This window comes from Antechinus flavipes, chromosome 3 (assembly GCF_016432865.1).
Source record: "Antechinus flavipes isolate AdamAnt ecotype Samford, QLD, Australia chromosome 3, AdamAnt_v2, whole genome shotgun sequence".
In the NCBI taxonomy this organism is placed as follows: Eukaryota; Metazoa; Chordata; class Mammalia; order Dasyuromorphia; family Dasyuridae; genus Antechinus; species Antechinus flavipes.
This window is the reverse complement of record NC_067400.1, coordinates 582,860,521-582,883,021: the sequence shown is the minus strand read 5'-3', so window position 1 is coordinate 582,883,021 and position 22,501 is coordinate 582,860,521. Positions and strand designations below refer to the sequence as shown.

Sequence of the window (22,501 nt, the reverse complement as noted above, 5' to 3'; positions counted from 1 at the left end):
ATATTTGTTTTTATGTTTTATCCCCTACAGAATATAAGCTTCTTGAGGGAGGGAATGTTTTCCTTTTTGCCTCCTCAGAATCACCTGCAGTTTCCACACCATCCACCCATTACCTTGATTTTCTTTATATTTGTTTTTATGTTTTATTCCCTGCAGAATATAAGCTCCTTGGGGGAGGGAACGTTCTCCTTTTTTTGTATCACAGGCAAGTAGCACAGTGCCTTGGCATTTAATTAGACTCATGAAATTGAGTTTACAAATGAAAAAACAAACAGGTTCGGGGAAATGAAATCAAGGCCCCAAATTCTAGGCCTCATGAGCTCCGGATCCGGCGCTTGAGCCTGGGTTTCCTGGCCCTGGCCACCGCCAGACTTGGTCCATTCCTTTGCCGGGATGAGGTGGGCGTCTTGGCCCGGCTGGGGAATGGTCCAGGGGAAGAGGAAGTAATGGGGGGCATTCTGACCTCGCAGGTGTTGTTTAAGATGGGGAGGAGGGCCCCCTTCTTCCGCCCTCTGCCCCCTCGCTGCCCTCGGCTCCCTGCAGCTCCCGAATACACGGCTCCTTGTGTCCGGTCTCTCTCCCAGCGCCTGCCGTACAGCACTCCCTCCTTCCCCCCAAGCTGGCCTGGGTCGAGGAACAGAGGCCGCCTTTCTCCCGGCCCGAGCGGCAGAGCCGAGCCTCAGGGCCGCCTCTTAACCTGAAGAAGGCTCGGGGTTACTGCTGTTGTTCTTGGCCTGCGATGGCCGGCCCCCCTCAGCAAACAGGGAGGCGAGTGTGCGCTCGGGGCCGGGCCCAAGCCGGCTGCCCTGTTTATGTTGGAAAGGCTGGCAGGGGGATTAGCTCAGCTGGGCTGCTAATTGCCTCCGAAGTGGGGCCCAAGAAGCTGCCGTGGGCCCAGGGTGGGGGCGGAGGGGGCTTTTCCTCCCGCCTTATCCCCGGTGGGCACCGCGCCACTTGGACCTCGGTGCCCTGGCCCCGGAGTGCGTGAAGGGCTCCATCCTTCTCCCCTGTCAGCGCCTGCTCCGGCAGGCTCTCCCGCCTCCCCTAGCAGGCTGGGGGTTACCGGGCTGGCCGGGAGGCCTCGGGTCCAGGGCAAGCAGTTTATGATGTCATCTCTGTTCTCGGGCCTCGCTCCTCAGAGCCCCGCCCCCCCACCCTCCTCACCTTCCTCCTCCCCCGAGCCTAGCACTTTCTCCTTTTACTTGGAGGTTGGGCCCCCTCACCTGTAGCCCGTCCCTTTGCCCTCCCCCCTCGCGGTACCGGTCGGTTAGGCCAGTTACCCCTCCGCCTCCGTCTCCCCGGTGTGCTTCAGGCTCCGCTTTCTTATCCTGCGCTCCCACCCAGTCCCTCCGGTGTGCCCCCTTGTCCCCTAGGAACTGCTCTCCGACTGTATTTCACTTTCTCTCTCTCTGCCCTTCACATTTGCCGCAGGCAGCTAGGTAAGGTAATGGAGAGAGCATCAGGAGGATCTGAGCTAAAATCCTGGCGCGGAACCCTTTCCTCATCCGTAAAACGAGGCAGGAGCATCTGAGGGTCTATTCCAGCTCCAAGATCACTTCCAGTTCTAAATCTGTGACCCATCTTCTTCCCTCTGCCCAGGGCCCTTCAGTCCCCCTTTTCTTCCGCCCCTCTCATTCTACCCTGCCACGTCTCGCCCTCTTCCCCACCCGTGGGCCCGCTTGTCTCCTGCTGTCCGTTCTTCGTTTCTTGGTCTGCCGAAGGGGAGACCTTGGAGTGCTGACTGAAGTTGCGCGACTTCGGCCATCACAGCCTCTCAGTGTCTTGGAGGACCGTTGGGATTCTGAAGCTCTTTGGACAAAATAAAGGGCAGTGGGTATAAGGGTGGGGGATGGCCACAAGGGGCAGCTGGGGCTGGAGTCAGGAAGACCTGAGTTCAAATCCTACCTCAGACACATACTAACAGTGGGATCCTTAAAGGATCTTTTGTTGTCCACTTGTGTCTGACTCTTCATAATCGCCTTGGAGATATTGTGTCAGAGATATGGAGTGGTTGGCCATTTTTTTTCTCTGGCTCATTTTACAGATGGGGAAATGGAATCAAAGAGGGTAAAGTGACTGGCCCAGGGTCACACAACCCCTAAGTGTCTGAGGCCAGATTTGAACTCAGGAAGATGAGTATCCCTGAATCCAGGCCCAGCGTTCTGGGCACTATAGTGCCCTATAACTGCCCCTGTGTGGCCCTACATCTGTTTAATTCCAGGGCTCAAAAATCAAGGCAAAACATGTTTAACATATTGGATTGTTTGCCATCTAGGGAAGGGAATAAGGGGAAGGGAGGGAAAAATTTTGGAATAGTGAATAGTGAAAATTATCCATGCATATGTTTTGAAAATAAAAAGCTTTAATAAAATCGAGGCAAAACTGTTGGTTCATTTCTGTGGATAACTATATGGTTTTCCCCCGAGTGCCCCTCCTCCCTACTACAGTCCTGAGCACCAGTGGCACTTCTCACAGAAATCCAGCTGTTCCCTGAGAAAGGAGCTGATCGTGCATTCTTTGTTCATCTTTTTCTTTCTCTCTTCCTTCTTTATGGCTTGAGCCAGGGGCTCCTTCCTCCATAAAGCTTTCCTGGAATCCCCAATTACAAGTGCCCTCTCTTTCCTCAGTTTTTCTGTGTAGTTTTCCTAGCTGTGTAAACTCGTTGAAATGAAGCACTATTTTTCATGTCTTGGTCTTTTAATCTCCAGACTGGTCAGAGTTCACTTCTCTATCTAAGCATTTTGAGTGCTTCTTTTCAGTCTTCTTTGCTGAATCTTTCATGTCATCCCCATTAAATGTGTCCTTAAATATTTTCTAAGGCTTTGTCTTAGACCCCCTTCTCTTTTCACTCACTCCATGATTCTATCAGCTGCCATAGGTTCAATTATCATCTCTCTGCAGAAAATTCCCAGCAGTCTTCATCTCTCTGCTGAGCTGCAGAGAGCTGCCTGTTGGATGATTTGAATTGGATGGATTGTAGACATCTCAAACACACTCCCCAAATGGAAGCCATGATCTTTTGTCTGGGCCTTCCTTCAAAAATGCCCTATTACTGTGGAGGGTACTGTCCTTCACTTAAGTCACCTCGGCTCAAAATCTATGTGTCACCCTCTATTCTTAACTCGCCCTCACTCCACATATCCAGCCCATCACCAGAGCTTATCTTTTCTATCTTCATACAACTCTCATTTATTCTCGTTCTTTCCATTCATATAGTCACTACCCTCTTTCCAGGCTCTCATCTCATGCTTGGCCTACTGAAGTAGCCTTCTAACTGGTTTCCTTGCCTCAAGTCTCTCGCTACTCCAGTCCATATTCCATTCAGCTACTAAAGTGATTTTTCTAAAAGGCAGGCTGATATTTCTCTCTTTCTGTCTGTCTGTCTGTCTCTCCCTTTCCTCCCTCCCTTCTACCCTTTCCCTCTGTCTCTCTCTCTCCCTCCTCTTTTTCTTTCTATTTCTCTTTGTCTCTGTCTTTCTCTGTGTCTCTTTCTCTCCCTCCTTCCCTTTCTGTCTGTCTCTGTCTCCGTCTCTCCTTCCCTTTCTCCTGTCTCTCTTTATCTCTGTGTCTCTCTCTCTCCCTCCTTCTCTTTCTGTGTCTCTTTCTCTCCCTCCTTCCCTTTCTGTCTGTCTCTGTTCCTGTCTCTCCTTCCCTTTCTCCTGTCTCTCTTTATCTCTGTGTTTCTCTCTCTCCCTCCTTCTCTTTCTCTGTGTCTCTTTCTCTCCCTCCTTCCCTTTCTGTCTGTCTCTGTCTCCTTCCCTTTCTCCTGTCTCTCTTTATCTCTGTGTTTCTCTCTCTCCCTCCTTCTCTTTCTCTGTGTCTCTTTCTCTCCCTCCTTCCCTTTCTGTCTGTCTCTGTCTCCTTCCCTTTCTCCTGTCTCTCTTTATCTCTGTGTCTTTCTCTCTCCCTCCTTCTCTTTCTCTGTGTCTCTTTCTCTCCCTCCTTCCCTTTCTGTCTGTCTCTGTTCCTGTCTCTCCTTCCCTTTCTCCTGTCTCTCTTTATCTCTGTGTTTCTCTCTCTCCCTCCTTCTCTTTCTCTGTGTCTCTTTCTCTCCTCCTTCCCTTTCTGCCTGTCTCTGTCTCCTTCCCTTTCTCCTGTCTCTCTTTATCTCTGTGTCTCTCTCTCTCCCTCCTTCTCTTTCTGTTTCTTTGTCTCTGTCTTTCTCTGTGTCTCTTTCTCTCCCTCCTTCCCTTTCTGTCTGTCTCTGTTCCTGTCTCTCCTTCCCTTTCTCCTGTCTCTCTTTATCTCTGTGTCTCTCTCTCCCTCCTTCGCTTTCTCTTTCCCTCCTTCTCTTTCTGTTTCTTTGTCTCTGTCTCTCGGTGTCTCTCTCTCCCTCCTTCCCTTTCTCTCTGTCTCTCCCTCTCTCTTCATCTCTTTTTCTTCTTCTCTCTCTACTTTCTCAATCTTTTTCTGTCTCTCTCACACCTCCTACCCTTTTAACAAACTCCTATGATTCCCAGTTTCCTCCAGAATCAAATAGAAAATCATCTGTTTGTAAATTAAAACTCCACCATTTCCTCCCTTCTAGACTTTTCACATGTCACTCCCTACACACACTATATAATGCAGTCACCTTAGCCTGCTCCTAATTCTTCAAAGTCCTTTTCCATCTCCACTCTGGAATGCTCTGCCCTTTCACCTGAACAACTTAGTTTCCCTAAGTTCTTTTAAAATTCTGTTTAAATCTCACCTTCTGCGGGAGACCTTTCTTAGCTTCTCCTAAAAACGAGCGTTTTCTCTGCTCACATTGCCTTTCATCTACCCTGCACACGTCTTGGGTGTATCTATTTACATCTTGTCTCCCTCATGAGAAGTGTCTCTTTGAGGGCAGGGGATGTGCTTTGCCTTTCTTTGATCCCCGGTGCTTAGCAGAGTGCCTGGTAGGTGGTAAAAGTCGGATAAATGCTTGTTGGCTAAATTGAAATGGACAGCGGCTTATTGTAGAATCCTCACTTTTTATATGTACTACTTATGATGTGCCAGTTATAAAAGACCCTTCATCTTTTGGGGAAAAATGTTGGCCCAGTTTTACACTTATCTGGAAGGAATGTGATTTTTCATCTTTCATCTAATTATTCATTAACAGACATTTGAATTGAATATTGAACACCAGTTAGGCAGCCCAGTGGATAGAGCGCTGGATCTCGAAGATGTGAATTTAAATTTGAGCCTTAGAAACTTACCACCTGTGTGAACTGGGGCAAATCACTTTACACCTAAGTCTGCCTCAGTTTCCTCCTCTGTAAAAGGGAGTTCATAATAGTAGCAAATCTCCCAGATTTATGTGAGGACCAAATGACATATTTATAAAGTTTTTTGCAGATTTTACTACATTATCTAAATGCTAGTTAAAATCATTTATTCAGTGATCATAGCGATAGGCACTGGAGAGAAAAGGTAAGAATGAAAATTGCTGTGAGGATGGAGAGGTAGCAGACTCTATAAAGTTGGAGAGTGGGATGGAGTTTCCATCTAGTGAATGGAAACTGGAAATAGTCTTTTCCCCCAGGAAGATCTGGGTGTCTGCCTTGGTCTCTAATGAGCTATGTGACTGTATCCAAGGCTAGGGAGACAAAAGTCCTGCCATCCTCCTCTCAGGTCAGACTCCATCTGGGTTATTGTGTTCGGGTCTTTGAAGAAGCCCAGTGAAATTCTGGCTTGGGATCCCAAATGCTGAGGGGCTGAGTCTAGTTCATAGTTGTTCCTTGGAAGGAACTGGGCTATTTATACTGGGGAGAAATGAGAGCAGCACCCAAGTTCTGGAAGGCTTGTCCCGTAAAGGAGGGGTCACACTTGTTAGGTTTGGCCCCCGAGGGCAGAACTGGGATGAGTGGAAGTAGGGAGAGGGAGGGAAACTGCAGAGGCAGATTGAGGTGTGATTTTGGGAGCCTTTTCCTAAGGCTTGGCACAATCCCAGGGTGGATGGGATACTTCCTTCCCTAGAGGTCTTCAAGCAATGGCTGGATGACTACTCATCAGCGGTCCAGTGTGGGGTCAAACTAAATCCTTCCCCACTGAAGACTAAAAGGAGAACTGTAAGAGATTTAAAGAGATCTTCCCTCTGGGGGCCTTATGGGCTTCCATTCCTGCATCAGAGAAGTACTTCTCTAGAGTCTCTAATAGTCAGTAAACATTTTTTAGACCACCACCGTATGCCAGACTTGGGCCCAAGCTCTGTGTTCAAAGATTCCTTCCCACGCTCATCATGCAGTTGTTATGTTTTTCCCACTCCATTGCCTTGTTTCCTGTGTATCAGAACTGGGATGCAAACCCAAGTCTAGAGGTTCCAAGGCCTTTGCTTTTTACATTACTCAAGCCCCCAGCACTGATTTGGGCCAGGCACTCACTCCAGGGGCGCCCCTTGGCTCAGGGGGTTTCATTCTGCAACATGGGAGCTTCCAGCTTCCTACACTGAATGAGAAGCTGATGTCTGCATTAAGGCAGGGGATAATGCTCTGTGTGCAAGGAATGGCCCTCTAAGGGTGGAGTTTCAGGCTTCCCAGCTGGTGAAGGTGGTTTGGGAGGGGTCCCTCACATCACACCTCAGGATGACTTCTCTGCCATGGTTGAGCAAGTCCAGGTCTGGGTTTCTGCAGCCAGGCCCGGGTCTAGACCTGGTAGGATGTCTGCTTTCTGTCCTGCCACATTCCCAGACCCCAACAAAGTCACAGCCACACACCCCAGGTAAAGAAATAACCATTTTTATAGTGAACACCACTACAATGTGAGTCCGACTATTTCCCCCTGAATTGCCAGGTTAGCCTGGCAATTTGGTATAAAACTAGGTTGGGGATCCTTGGGAGGAGGGTAGCAGCATTCAGAGTTTATGGTACCTTTGCAGGGAATGGAGCCTTCTCTTCCTCCCTCCCCTTCCCACCGGGCCTTTGGGAGGAGGGCTTGGTTCAGACCGTGCCAGTTCCTCGAGCACAGCCCAGAGCGGATGGACGTACCCTTCTCTCTGGCTTGGCCCTTTCACGCCGTCCCCCGGTCTGCACAGATGCAGGGATTGGTGGAGCGGGCATCCATTGGGTGTTGAGAAGTCTGACCACGACTTGCTGTGGGAGGACCAGAAGCTGGGGAGGGAGGTGATGGAGACCGTGGTCCACAGGGCATGAAGGCCCCATCCAGGCCATACTTTGGGAGAGAAGCGTGAGCGGGCAGGGCTGGACACGGAGGAAGGACAGCGGTCAGCCCAGGTCTTCCTCATCTCTGAGCTCTGGGGAGATTGGCCCAAAATGGAAACGAACTGGTTCATAAGCGAATCATCGATGGGCGGGATGGTGCTGGGGGGGTTGTGCACGGGGGAAGGTGCTGCCTCGAGATCTGCCCCCGGGAACACGGGCAGCAGCCATGGCGGGGCACTTCAGTGCCCTGCCCGGGTACTCGGGAGACGGCGGGACCCTCCGGCTCTTCCCCCTGGAAGCAGCAAGAATAGGTCCGGCTCTGAGGGGAGCCCGGGCTGCTCAGTGGAGGGGGGAGACAGCTATCCAAACGACCTCCGGTGGGTTCACTGGTGTTGAGGGCGCAGTGCCCGTCAGACAGACCCATTTTTCTGAAGGAAGAGAGGTCCCAACACTCCCTTCGGGGGCCGACTGTTGGCTGCATCCGGCTTCTCCATAAATAAGTAATCCCCTCCCTGCCCCCTGCCCCTTCCCGGGGCTGAGGGAGACAAGTGAGTGGAGCCAGACAGAGCCGAGGGGGCTCGGGATGTTGCAGTGACATTCAGGCGGCTCATCTTTCATCCCCATCCAAGCCGGGGCCCTGCCCCGAGAGCATCTATCTGCAGCATCTCCGTCAGCTTTGGCCTCTTTCCTAGATGGACAATGAGCAGAAAACTTGGCCCGGGGCCTGAGGTGCCTGACCCTCCCGGAGCAAGCTGGGGAGTGGGGAGGAAACTGCGAGGCCCTGGGAAGACTCTTCCTCCATGCTTCAGCCCCGGGCTGAGAACACGCAGGTCAGAGCCCCTGATCCGAGTTAGGGGCGGAAGGCATCAGAGCTGGGGACGAGGACGGGCTTTCGTGGCTTTGGGATCTCCGGCTGATCACCTCTCTGGACCTCGGTTTCCTCCTCTGTAGGATGTGGAGGGCCCCCGTTCCTGCTCAGACAGTCTGGGTTTGGGGGTCCCTCTCAGCTCGGACAGTTTCTATACTCTGGCATCGGGCTGAGCTGGGGGCCTGGGAAAAGATGAGTGGAGGGACCCAGACTTGGAAGGTGGCTCGTGTTTGTTTATTCTCTTCGAGGTGCAGTCCCCGGGGACCTTCGTCTCAGTCCTTTCAGCAGGGAAGGGCCGGGGTCTGCTGTTAGTGCTCCCACCCAAGCGAGTGCTCTTTGGAGAGCCCTGTAATTCTTGTAAGCAGAAGCCTATGAGGGAAAGTCTCAGATGGGCCCTAGTTCTCTGGAAAACGTGGCTCCTTCTGCCTCCCCCGTTCCCTCTCACATGCCCTAGGCCCAGAGCTCCTTGTTCCTGGCTTCGGTGGGATTTAGCCCCCGCCCCGGGTTTTTCTCCTTTGCCTACAAGGGAGTCGGCTCTGTGAAGGATGCTCCTAGCCGACTCCTTCCTTCCCTTGCTGTCCAGCCTCACCCCAGAAAGGGACGGGAAGGGGGAAGAAGGGACACTCGGTGGGGGGACAGATGCTGACCGCTTAGAGAGGCTCATCTCCCTGGGGGTCTGGAAGCCGGCTAAGCCCAAGTGCAGCCCACAGAGACAGGGGAGGCAGAGAGAGGGGGCTCCCAGCTGGCACTGGTGGCTGGGCTGCAAACATCCCTTGGGAACTACCTTCAGTCTTCCACTCAAACCTTTCTCCCCCAATGTGGGGCTTCAGTCTGGGCTCCCTCCCTTTGGGGGTATACCAGCTGTGAACCTGCCTTCCTCTCTCCCTACATCCTCTTCCTCTCTAGAGCTGGCCCAGAGGGCAGAGTGCCCAAGCCTGTGAGAGTGCTGAGTCTGGAGTTAGGAAGGCCTGAGTTCAAATCCAGCCTCAGACACTTCCTGACTGTGTGGTCCTGGCCAAGTCCCTTTACGCTGCCTGCCTCAGTTTCCCCATCTGTAAAATGAGCTGGAGAAGGACATGGCGAACCACTCCAGCATCTCTGCCAAGAAAACCCCAAAGGGGGTCATGAGGAATCAGACACGAGTGGATGACTGAAGAACTAGAAATCAGGACACCTTCCTGGGCCTCCGACTCCCTGTCTTGGGTGGAGACAGTGATTGCTCCCTGTGCTTCCCATCTCTTGGAAAAGCTCCTTGGAAAGGGTAAGACTTGAGGTGTGATCCCTCCCTGTATGCACTTAGGACATCGACCTTCCCAGGAGCCGGTTTCCTCACTTTTAACCCGAAGGTTACAGAGCCAGGTTTCTGGGATCCCTCTCGCACTTTACCTCTGCTAGGGATATGTGCAGGTTACAGGGGAGGTTCGGACACAAGAGGCTGCAGGGTGGGCCGGGGGCTGCACCGGCCTTGGGTGCTCATTCCTGATGTCAGCCCTGCAGGGCTCCCCATCTGGGGCGGGAGGTCGGGAGAGCTGCTCAGGGGCTGAGGAGACCGGGATTCTGGCCCGGCTTGTGTGATTTTCTGGATTCCAGCCTCCTCCTCCGTACAAGACTCATTGGTCCCTCAGTGTCTCCAACCCTGAAAGGCTGGGATTTGATGCTCCATCCGCTCGGCTGGGAGCTGCTGGGTCTGGGCCACTATCACCCCCCAGGGACCCTCTTGCCCCTCCAGAGGCCTCTGAGACCGGCGGGGGGGCTGAGCACAACCTCTTTCTGAGAGGGGCCTCCTGCTGGCCTGGAGCGCCGGGGGACCCTTACTCAGGCGCTCCCCTTCCCACAGACACATCGGGGAGCAGGGAAGCTTGGCCACTGGGGTTCTTTGTACGTGTTTCTCCCTCCGGTCTGAAAAGTCTGCATCTACACTAGCTTGAGGAGGCTTAGCGGGGGCTGGTGTCCTTCTGATCGGGTGTGAGAGGCCTGGGCCTGGGCCTCCGACCTCTGTAATAAATACTATGAAGACATTAAAAAAAATACAACCGGCATCTTTTTTGGGGGGAGGAGTCGGGGCCTTTAAATCCCCCCCGTTCGCCATCTCTGTTCCTTTGCCTCCGTCCCCGGGCGCCCGGGGGCCCTCACCGGCAAGTGTGGGTCTCCACCAGCCGGTGGCAATGGCGACACTTAACAAAGCAACACCAGTGGAACTTGCAGCTGCAGCGCTCGACCACCTCCACCTCGGCCGTGTGGAAGCCGCGGCCGCAGCACAGCAGTTCGCAGCCGTCGATGGCCTTGGACGTCTTGTTGCACTGGCGGCCCCAGGTGCCCAGCACGCCGCTGCGGGCGTCGTGCTCGCAGAAGTCGGGGCTCGGCTCCAGGTACACCAGGTCCTCGTCCGTGTGGGGCTTGAACTGGGAGTTCCTGGGCACCAGCGCCTTGGAGGAGCCCACCCGCCGCTGCTCCACCTCCGTGGCCCCGTCGAACTTCTCCTTGAGGACGTGGCCCACCTTGCGGAAGGGGGGCATGGCCTTCCAGCAGGTCTTCACCTCGCAGGAGCCCGACACGCCGTGGCACTTGCACTCCACCCGCATGTGGTTCAGGATGGCCTGGGGAGAAGGGTGGGCACGTGAGCGAGCTGCCCAACAACCTGGACCGAGCGAGTGAGACTGAGGCCAGGGGGAAGGGACGTGGGGAGGGGATATCTGGGGGGGGGGCGAGAACTTACCTTTTTTCCCCACCTTGCCTCTTTATTCTTTTTTAAAATTGATTTTCTTATTTACAAAACCTACGCAAGGATAATTTTTCAACACTGACCCTTGAAAAGCCTTTTGTTCCAATTTCCCCCCCTTTCCCCCACTCCTCCCCAGATGGCATGTGATCCGATATATGTTAGACGTGGTAAAAATACATGTAGAACTCACCTTTCTGCCGGCCTCGTTGTTGTGCAAGTTCATAAGAGCGCGGCTAGACGAGGCCCCCTTGCTTCTCTCTCGGACGTCCACAAAAGACTGGGAGAAGGCTACTCCGTAGGCAATGTTGTCCGAACAGCCTGACCACTGGAAGCCTGGAGTGGGTGGAGTAGGGCTGGGTGAAGCTGGGCCGGGGCTCCGCTGGGCTCCCCTTCCCACGAAGGCCCTTGCAGGAGGCACCTCCTGGGGGGCCGGGTGACAGCGCTCCCCCCCCCCCCCCGAACACAACGAGCCTTCCCTCTGCCTTTTCCCCCACTCACCTTCCGGGCTGACCCCGTGCACGGTGCGGTCACAGCCGCACTTGTCCAGCTCCCCGCTGCTGCACGCCCGAGTCACGGCAAAGGCCACCCCCGCAGAGGAGATGGCGTAGACGAAGGCTGCTTCTCGGGTCCCTGTCGGGCACAAGAGGGAAGGTCTCCTAAGCCTCCCTCGCCTCGGCTTGTGTCCACTATGCTGATGTCCCCGCAGAGGAAGCTCAGGAGGGAAACGGGCCTGGACCTTTCCCTTTCCTTCTCCCTCCTCTGTTGCCTCCCGCCCCCTTCCTACCTCTAGGATCCTGCCCGAGAGCCTTCCCACTATTCTGCCTGCCCCCTGGGGCCTGCTTAATGACCCCCAAGCAACTCCTCCCATCTCCGGTATCTATGGACTTTCTATGTCCAGGGGGAGAAAGGTATTTGCCGTTTTGACCCAGGGCCCATGAAAGAGATACAAAGAGGCTGTTTTAGCAGAATCCAAGAATTTCAGGGCTGGAAAGGATCCCAATGGCCATCTTGTCCAATTCAAGACCCCCACAAGATACCGGACAAGTGCTTGCTCAGCCCTGGCCTGAAGCCCTGCAGTGACAGGGAACAGACCCCTTCCCCAAGCAGCCTACTCTACTGTGGGCGGCTCTCATTGTGAGAAAAGTTTCCCTGCTAGTGAGTCAAAATCGGCATCTTTGAATCTTCTATTAGTTGCTTAGTTCAGCTCTCCCACCTTCATCCAGCCCTTGCCCAAGCCCAAGCTTTCCCCGTGTTAACCGCCCTCAGTGCCTCTAACTAGACCTGGATCTCGGAGGCCATCCTGGCTGCCCACCTCTGGCCACTTGCCTCCCACTTGTCAGCGCTTTCCCTATAATGGAGTGCCCAGAAAGGCTTGGGGAAGAGGCAAGGTGGAGGGGGTAAAACCCCTCTCGAGTTGTTGCTGTTATTGTTGTGGAAAAGCCAGAGAAATGTGGACTAGAGAAGGACACAGATTCCAAATGGGTTGGACTCCCAAACCCAAAGAACTAATGTGCTGGACTCCACTTGGAAAGAGAGCTGCAGTGAAGTGCCCACCTTGTCAGTGACCTAGAGAAAGGCACAGATGCCGCCTTTTCAAACTTGTCAGTGACTCAAAGCTGCACATGAGAGATAACATGTTGGATGATAGAGTCAGGATCCATATCTTAACCTAGAGCCTTAACACTGAAGCTAAGATTGTCTGTGTCCTGGGCAATCTGATGAAGCCTATGGGTAAAGCCTTTCTGGGGATCCTGTTTTTAACTGCATACAACAAAGTACACAGGATTACAAAAGAAGCCAAAAGCTAATTAAGATAAAATGTAAACGGATGATGCGATATGGTAGCCCTGAAAGCTACTCTGATCCTGAGCCATGTTGAGCAGTATAACTTTGAGGAATAAGGAGGGAATAATCTCACTGTCCCTGGTCTGGTCAGATCTCCTCTGAAGGATTGTATTCAGTTCTGGGTTCCACATTTTAAAATAAGTTTTATGACTGACTTGTTTTTATATCCTAACCTATCTAACTTCATCTTCCCCCCACAAGTAACCTTTGTCTTGTAACAAAGCAAAACTAGTGGACATAATGATTATAATGATCGTATATGCGACTCTGTATTCATAGACACCCCCTTCCCCCAATCCTGGCCCCTGCCTCAGCCTCTGCACCAAAGGGAAGGAATGAGTACCACATTTTAGGAGGAAAGGACATTGAAGAGCTGGAGAGCATTTAAAAGAAGGTGAATGATCCCAATCTTATGCCATATAGGTAACTAAGGACTTCCTTGGTTTTTCTCCCTTCATCTTAAAACAAACTCAGATTGTTTATTCATTGATTGTAAAGGGCCAGGTTAGGTATATAGGAGAGGGACTTTTCCCCTCGCATGTGTGGTTTGGATTGGATGATAATTAAAGTCCTTCCAAATCTGAAATTCCATGATTCTGTGAATTCACCCTTCTTTCCCACCTCCATTCCCCTGCTTGCAACACTTAGGCAGGCTGGGCCTTGAATGATATGTACATATTTCATCTCTGGTCCAGACTTTGTGATCCTGACAGAGTTTACCCCCATAAGTACTGAGGTCCCAGGGCCATCTCCATATTTCAAATCTCAATAAAGCAAGGGTAGCTTTTAGGGAGAGATCATTAACTGATTTACCCAGAATCATAGAATTTCAAAGTTGAAAGGGATTTTAGAAATCATTATAATTCAATCCATTGATCATTATATACTTCAACAATGATACTGTTTGAGGATGTATTCTGATAGAAGTGGATCTCTTCGACAAAGAGAAGATCTAACTCAGTTTCAATTGATCAAGGATGGACAGAAGCAGCTACACCCAAAGAAAGAACACTGGGAAATGAATATAAACTGCTTGCATTTTTGTTTTTCTTCCTGGATTATTTTTACCTTCTGAATTCAATTCTCCCTGTGCAACAAGAGAACTGTTTGGTTCTGCACACATATATTGTAGATACATTGTGGCATATTTAACTGTATAGGACTGCTTGCCATGTCAGGGAGGGGGTGGAGGGAGCGAGGGGAAAAGTTGGAACAGAAGTGAGTGCAAGGGATAATGTTGTAAAAAATTACCCTGGCATGGGTTCTGTCAATAAAAAGTTATAATTATTAAAAAAAATAATTCAATCCATTTAAGAGACCAGGAAAAAGGGATCTCTATATTTCAAATTTCAATAAAGCAAGGGTAGCTTTTAGGGAGAGATCATTAACTGATTTACCCAGAATCATAGAATTTCAGAGTTGGAAGGGATTTTTGAAATCGTCATAGTTCAATCCATGTAGGAGACCAGGAAAAAGGGAAATAGGACACAGTGGCTGGGTTAAGCCATCCCTCCCATGCCACTTACCACAGGCTAGTTTTATTTCTGTGACCTTATGACTTATAGACCGTGTGAGCTTCAGGGATCTTAAGACAAGGAATATTCGAGCCAGAAGAACCAAAAAATGCCTATGGCTGCAAGCTGGGCTCAGGGAGGGCTAGAACTTATGTGGTTTCTGTTTGTATGACGAAGGGGGTGTGTTTGTAAGTTCTGTGACTTCTCTTAACCTTGGGTGGACCTGTAGCTGGGTGTGTTTCTGTCCTCCCAGGAACTATGTCCCCACGGACCCTCCGACTGTGGGTATCAGTGACAGGAGAGGTTCTTTCTGAGTGAATATGTGCACTGTATATTTGTACTGAAAAAAGAATACCAAGCAGGCATTAAGAGAACTGAATTTTAATCCTGCCGGGTAAGTCCCCTGTGCCTCAGTTCCCTTATCTGTAAAAGGAGGACAATACTAATGGCTCCACCTAGCTCCCAGAGTTATTTTGAGGAAAGTACATTGTAAATCTTTTAAAGTTATAGAAATGACTTGTTACACGGATGTGTGTGTGCACACTGCGGCTCTGGCATGGCGTGTGTGACCCTTTTCCTGGGCCATGTGTAGGGCTCTGTGTGGCGGTGACTGTCCTTCTGTCTCTCACTGGGGGTGTCTGTGTGTGTGGGGGCGGCTGGGGGCAGCCCATTGGCCCGGCGGTTGGCAATTATCTCCTGGGACACCCGGCCCTGCTTTCCCAGCTGTCCCAGAGAGTAGTCACCGTGGTCAGAAGGGAACAGTAAACTCTTCTGTACCCTCCTTTGTGGACAGGCTGGACGGCTGGCCAGAGGGAGGGAGGGTCAGGGCCCTGGGGACAGGACGCAGTTCCCACCCCAGCCTGCTTGGAGACACGATGCTCCCCACCTTAAAGCTCAGGCTCCAGGATCCTTCCCTCAGCCCCCCTCTCCCCACAGGACAACTGCTCTCCCTTCCCTTCCCCGGGCACTCTGGGGGTCAGGGCCCGGCACAGGGTGGGGAGCTCCAGCTCTGGACTGGCATGGGGAGCCGCTTTGGGGGCTGGGAGCCTGTGGGCTTCAGCCATTGTGGGACTGAATCCTCTCCAAGTTAATCGAGGCTAATAGCAGGATCGTGTTGGTTGGTTTGTGCTGTGGCTGCCGTAAAAGAGACGACTTCAGTTTCTGGTATTTCTGGCATTTCCAGGCCTGAACCAGCACAAATCTTGTGCCCCAGAGATGGGGAAAGAAAAGTGAAGCTGGGAGATGGGGTTGATCTGGAGGCAAAGGGAGGTGCTAGGGGAGGGCGGAGGGTCTCCACCTGGCCTAGGCCCGGCCTGGGTTCTGTGATGCTGAGAGCCCAGGGGGTGGTCGGGGACGAGGCTTACACGTCATTCGTCCCGGTCACTTCTCTGAGGAGACGTTAGTGACTCCCAAGTCCCAAAGCAGCAAGGAGCCAAGCCAGGGCCTGAGCCGGCCAAGGGCTTCCTGGTTCCAAACCCGTCTCTCCGGGTACCTCTCAAATCTGGGTCTCCCTCCCCTCACTGCCCACACTCTCCTTCTGTCCGGGACCCTCCCCTTTCCTTTGTGCAGTTCCCCCCTCTTTCTTCCATCTCCCTGCCCCCCTTCATCCTGGTGGAGCTGCTGGTGTTCTGTTTTATGGTGGCCTGGGGTGATCCCCTCCCAGGCTGCTGCCCGGGGGCAGTGTCGGAGGGTCGGGGCCCCCTCTGCCGGCCAGCCCGCTGAGACTATGGCCCCACAGCCTCCTTGCTGTAAATGAAGAAATACAAATGGAGAAAGCAATCTTGGAGCTAAGGAGCAGCCGCCAGAGCTGGTCCTATTCCCTGGGAGCAGGACCCGGCCCCGCGGGAGGACAAACATGGCCAGGGAAGGAGCTTTTATTGCTTCTTAGGCTTGAGGTCAGGAAGTACTTCCTGGTAGCTATCCTGTCTCTCACACTCTGCTTCAAACCCACTTCCTTTGGTTTATTTCTGCATGGGAAGACCCGGAGAAGCAGCAGAATGGAGGGGACGTGGGTGTGGGATCAGAAGTTCTGCTAGTTATTGAGTCATGTGGGAGATCTTGGACAAATCCCTGACCCTGTGTTTTAGTTTCTTTGTTGGTGAAATGAGGGGATTGGACTAGATTATTTCTGATCTTTGATAATTCTGTGTCCTAAGGGCCCTCCCAGCTCTGACATCCGGGTTCTAAGGACCCTCCCAGCTCTGACTTCCTGGGTTCTAAGGGCCCTTCCAGCTCTGACCTCCTGGGTTCTAAGGATCCTCCCAGCTCTGACATCCCGGGTTCTAAGGGCCCTCCCAGATCTCATATCCCATGTTCTAAGGGCCCTCCCAGTTCTGACATCCCATGTTCTAAGAGCCCTCCCAGCTCTGACCTCCTGGGTTCTAAGGAGCCTTCCAGCTCTAACATCCTGTACTGTAAGGGCTCTTAGTCCATTTTCTTGATCTAACAGCCCTAGCTCCCTTGTAGATTTTCCACCTTCAAAATGCTGTCCCCAAGTCCCTCCTTATTCTACTATTTCATAGTCTGAGATTCTTTCTGTTGCTAACATTTCTGTGTCCTTAGGTCTTCTCCAAGGTCTAACATTAGCCTCAGGGCTGGACGCAGGTGACCTCTAGGTCCCCCCATGACTCTAAGGCAGTGACTCTGGATCACTACACAAAATAGGCAGCTAGGGGGTATGCCCAGTAGAGCCTGAGGTCCAGAGTCAGGGAGATCGGAGCTCAAATGTGAACTCAGACGCTAGCTGGCTGTGTGGCTCTGGGCAAGTCACTTAAGACTGTTTCACTCAATTTCCTCACCTATAAAATACAGACAACATTTTGGGGTTGTGAGGCTATTGGTAACAAAAGCTTTCTGGCGCACAGTAGGTGCTTCATGACCGCTTGTGCTCCTCCCCCCAGGGCAGAACCCAGGCTTCGGGGACACAGTGACAAGTCACCGTTGCTGCTCAGGGAGGGCCTAGCCAGCCTGTCCAGGGCCTTATCGGCAGGGTAAGAAATCATGAGAGATCAGCTTGGGGAATTATCACATGTTATGTGTGAAGAAACTGTTTCCTACAAAGGGAAGTGATGGAGGCCAGAGAGATGCTGAGTAGAAAGGCCGGGGACCAAGTTCATAGACTGAGCCCCTGGCTGTGAATCCAGGCCTTTCCCCAGTGACCTACACTGTCCTGTGGGTGGGCCTTCGGGGACCCCTCCTGGCCTTCTGCTTCCATTCTATCAGCCAACAAGCATTCGGAGTGCTGGCAAAAGGGGCGGGCAGGTGGTGCCCCCCAGCCCTGGAGTCAGGACCCGGGTTCAGTTGTAGCCTCAGACACCGGCTGGGTGATATCCTAGCAAGTCACTTAGCTGTGACTGCTTCCCAAAAAGCAAGGCAAAATTAGGTCCTGCCCTGAAGGAGCCCCCAGTCTGACTGGGAGACAACATGGGGTACGGACAAAATCCACGTAAAGTGCATGGGAGGTAATGCTGGGGGGGCGGATGCTGAGAAAGGCCTCCTGGGGGAGGGGAGGAGAACTTGGAAGGGCCCCCGAGATTCTAAGGGATGGCGCGAGGAGAAAGAAAGGTGTGGGCCAAAGGTAAGGAGGCCGGTGGAGCCGGACGTACTCTGCTACCCAGAGTGTGATGGGCTCCAGGGAGGAAAGGAAATTTATCTCTGCGGCTGAGAAAACTCTGCCTCAGAGGAAATGTGGAAATTCAAGCTCAGCAGGAAAATGTACTTAGCACAGGCAGCCCCTCTGCCTGAGGTCGGGGGACCTGGAAGAGACTTTAGAAATCACTCCCCATTTTGCAGATGAGAGTCACACAAATAGTGTTAAAGGTAGATTTGAACTCACGCCCTCTGACTTGAGAGTCAGCGCTGTTTGCACACTGCCTGTCCCAGTTGTTCCCTGTGGGTTCCGAAAAGCTTTTTCCCCCCGATTTCCCCCTATTCTGGACCGAAATTTCACCAGATGGAATTTGAGAGAAGCCAGTGTTACAGACATCAAGTCAGACCTCCCCAACAGGCTGATACACGCTCAACTCCTTAGCTTGATATCCAAATTAATTCCACAGTTTAATTCTAATCCACGGCCTCCCTCCCTCGAGTCCAGTCATAAAGGATAATTCCCAGTCTTGGATCCTCTCTTACCTTTTCTCACCTTTTGCTTATCCTGGTCCACATACTTCTCTTTTCCCCTATGTAGAATCATTAATTTACAAAGTGTTTTTCTCATCACTACCTTATGAGATGATTTAATAATGTTGATAATACTAATAACGATACTAAGCATTTGTATAGCACTTTGTATATGCTAGGCCTTGTGCTAAGCACTTTATAGATGTCTTATTTGATCCTCACAATAACCCTGGGAGGTGGGTACTATTATTATCCCCATTTTACAGATGAGGACACTGAGGCAGACAAAGATGGTGACTTGCTTAAGGTTACACAGCTAGTAAGTGTCTGAGGCAGACATGATGACAGAAGGGTCACTATGAGGAAATTAAGAGCCCAGGATTTGGGAAGATTGTGAGCTTCCTCCCAGCTCTGACAGTTCATGTTTTAATATAGGTTCAAGCTCTAGCATTCTGGGCGCCAAGGTTCCTTCTGTTTCTGAAATTTTGTTGTCCAGGGTACTTTCTAGCTCTGACTTTCTGTGGCCTAAGGTCCCTTCCACGATCTCGCATTTTCTTGCCCTAAGGATCCTTTGAACTCTGATATTCTCGTTTTTTAAGGCAACTTCTAGTTCTGATGGTCTGGGTGGGGAGGGAAAGTGGAGTTCAGCCAGTGGAATTCCAGTTGTTCAGGAATTATGCAGGGGGAGGCGACCTTGGTGAGCCAGTGATGGATAATTTCCACCAGAGTCATTGAGAGGACAGAGTATCTATCTTCCCCTCCTTCTTTCCTCCTTTCCTCCCCCATGAACCTGAAAATTGGGTATTTGATAATATGCATTTAATGCAGGCACTAAAAAAATATTCAGAATGTATAAGAAAATTTGGAAGAAATGAGGATTTCTGTTTCTCTCTCTCTCTCTCTCCCTCCCCCCTTCTGAGTCTCTGTCTCTCTCTCTCTCTGTTTCTCTCTGTCTCTCTTTCTGTCTCTTTATTTCTCTATTTCTGTCTCTCTCTGTCTCTGTCTCTCTTTCTCTCTCTCTCTTTCCCTCTCTCTCTGTCTCTGTCTTCTACTCCCTCCCTCTCTCTTTCTCTCTCTCTCTCTCTGTCTGTCTGTCTCTCTGTCTTTGTCTCTGTCTCTGTCTGTCTGTCCCCTCCCCCTCTCTCTGTCTCTCTCTCTCTCTCTGTCTCTGTCTATCTGTCTCTCTCTCTTTTTGTCTCTATCTGTCTGTCTCCCTCTCTCTCTATCTCTATCTGTCTGTCTGTCTGTCTCTGTCTGTCTGTCTCTCTGTCTCTATCTCTGTCTCTGTCTCTCTCTCTTTCTGTCTCTGTCTGTCTGTCTCCCTCTCCCTCTCTGTCTCTATCTATCTGTCTGTCTGTCTCTGTCTCTGTCTCTGTCTCTGTCTCTGTCTCTCTCTCTCTCTCTCACTACACACACACACACACACACACACACACACACACACACACACACACACACGTTGGTGGGAGATGGGACCAGCTTTCAGGAGAGGGATCCGAGGAGACTTGGCCAGGATACAGCTTGGTGTGGGTGTGGATGTGGGAAGGGTTTTGGGGACCTTGAGGTAATCTGGAGATATTTGTAGGGTATAAAATCCAAAGAGAGAGAGGGACCAATTTAGCCTGGTTGGGAGTGGGGGTGGCCCAGAGTGGAGTGCTGAAGATGAGGAAGGACAGAGAGAATGCTTCAATTATGGGCCAGATGCTCTAGTGGGAAACAGAGATTTCATGACCCGGCATGTTCTTCTGAATCATTGAAACCCTGAAGGTCACTTTGAAGGGAGGGGAGTAGAGGAATGGGGTGGATGAGCACCGAGCCTGACTTGGAAAAAAACAAGGGCCTGTGTTATTCCATCTCTGGGGTGGGAACCTTGTGGTGCAATGGAAAAAGTTCTGGGCTAGAATTCAAGGAACCTGTGTTCAAATCCCATCTCTGGCGCTGACTTACTGGGCGAGGAGCTTCAATGAGCTGACCTCCATCTTCCCTTCCTATTTGAAATCAATGATCCCCATCCAATTCTCTCATTTTACACAGCAGGAAACTGAGGTCCAAAGAAAAGAGAGGATTTCTTCAAGATTACGGAACTAATCTGTAGGCGAGGCAGGCTGAGAGAGATGGTTGTCATGGAAAATGAGCATCAATAAGCTTGTATTTGCTCCATCAACTTCAGAGTATGTGTTAATGGGGCTCCTCCATCTTTTTGCCCTCCTTTTATCTAGCAGATCTCCCTGCTCAAAGGCTTCCTTCTCTAGGAAGCTTTCCCTGATTCTCGCTAATTTTCAGCAGGATCATGACTTAAGGTTCCCATTGCCTCCTTCCTTGGTGGTAGCATATTTATCTCATTTCTCTTAGTTCTTTATGGCACTCATCATACTCCTCGATCTATCAATACCTTAATTATGCCCCATGCAATTTGGTCAGTACATAAGCTGCCGTGTTCCCACGCCAATAGCCCCTTACCTCTTTACTACATCATCTACCATATACTACATAGGATCCTGTACTCTTAGATTTGATTGTGAGCTCTTTGAGGGCAGGCCTTCTGTTTTTCTGTCTTTGTATCCCTTCCAGTTGGGTGCATAAAGACAAAGAGATGAGGGGACAGATGAAAGAGATCTTACAGGAGATAGGAGTGAAAGGACTTGGCAACTGAGCAGAAGTGAGAGACAACGGAGAATTGAGGTTAAATTAAGGTTTTAAACTAGTGAATTTTGGTGCCGTCGAGGGATTCAGCATTTTGTTGTTGTTCAGCATTTCAGTCACGTCTGACTCTTCCTGACCCCACTTGGAATTTTTTTGGCAAAGATACTGGAATGATTCGCCATTTCCTTCCCCTTTTACAAATGAGGAAACTGAGACAAACAGGGTGATATGACTTGGCCAGGGTCACACAACTAGGAAGTATGAGAAGTCAGATTTGAACTTTGAAGGTCCTCTTGACTCTGAGTCTGGTGTTCTATCCATTGTGCTTTCTATTTGCCTTCAACAAATATTTTTTGAGTCTTGATTTATAAAGGAAAGAGCACAGGCTTTGGATGGAGTGGATTTGAGTTTCAGCTTCACTCTTTCCTGGTTGTGTGAACTTGGGAAAGTCATTTGAGCTCTGTGGGACTCAGTTTTGCCTATCTGAAAAATAGGGGTGATAATCTCCTTGATCAATCAATAATCATTTAAATTTTTACTTTGTGTATATTAGAGATATACAGAAAAAGACAAAATAATCCTTGTTCTCAAGGAATGTAAATTGTAATAGGAGAGGCAAGAGGTAAATAACTAGGTATATTGTAGATATACACAAGCAATATACATTTATGTCAACATGTGTATATACGTAAAGGGAGGTATTGTTATTGTTATTGTTGCCATCTGGATTATAAGTTTTTGTAGCAAGGAAAACTTGTTTACTCAGTCTTCTGACAATCTCTTTAAGGGAATGAAAAATCCATGCAGGATTGTAAGAAAGAAAGTTTTCAGCATAATTGGATAGGATTTAGATCTGGGAGAGACGTTTTCATAACACAGAATGTAAAAACTGAAAAAAATAACATCAGAGTTTCTAGGAGCCATAGAATGTAGAATATCAAGGACAGTTGGAAACGTAGAACAAAGTCCATAGAGGAATTTAGAACACAGGATGTCAGAGCTAGGAGGACTCTTAGAACAGAGAATGTCCTAGCCGAGAGGAACTTTGGAGACCATTTTTTCCAACAACCTCATTTTACAAATTCGCAATCTGAGGTATTGAGAATAGTGACACAAGTGTAACCTACTACATCTCGGATCTGTTATTTATTTTGTTTTTCTGAATCTTCTGGGCTGTCAATAATTCTGAGGTTGCCAATGTCATGATCTGCCCTTTAGGCCCATCCCTTAATTCTTTGGATACTTCAGTAATTTCCACCCTCTCCTCTTAGTTGTGCTCTTCTGTGAGCCATCCTGTTTCCTGCTGAAGTTGCCTCTTGTTTATCCTGAGTTTATTGGAGATTTTCCATTTTCTGCTCATTGACTATTTTCTTCATGATTCCCTCCTGGTCTTTTTTTTTAGTAGCATATTTTAATTCTATCTTGAGCTCTCCCCTTGAATAAAAAAATAAAATTTTAACCAGATTTTCCTGTTCTTTGCTCTTGTGAGTTTCTTTCTGTTGGTAGTTCTTGGTTCATTTCCGTAAGCGTGTCACCAATTTGTTGAAGGCCAAGGGGCAGAATGTTGGCTGTACGGACAAGGAAGGCCCGAGCCCAACTACCTTTGACACTGAATATGTTTGTGACCACTGGCAAATTACTGTCGAAGATTCAATTATAAACAGAT

The 22,501-nt window shown here is 50.3% G+C and overlaps 1 protein-coding gene across 1 annotated transcript in view; it reads right to left on the bottom strand.

The window, feature by feature from the left end:
- Window positions 1-6,685: 6,685 nt before the first annotated feature.
- The window catches only part of WNT4 (Wnt family member 4), a 41,954-nt gene continuing 26,138 nt past the window's right edge, over window positions 6,686-22,501 (bottom strand). The window contains exons 3-5 of the mRNA XM_051988300.1: window positions 11,213-11,344; window positions 10,905-11,047; window positions 6,686-10,589 (exon numbers count right to left, since the gene is read on the bottom strand). Of these exons, the coding sequence (XP_051844260.1) occupies window positions 10,122-10,589; window positions 10,905-11,047; window positions 11,213-11,344 (743 nt within the window). The 3' untranslated portion in view covers window positions 6,686-10,121. The remainder of the gene's footprint in view (window positions 10,590-10,904; window positions 11,048-11,212; window positions 11,345-22,501) is intronic.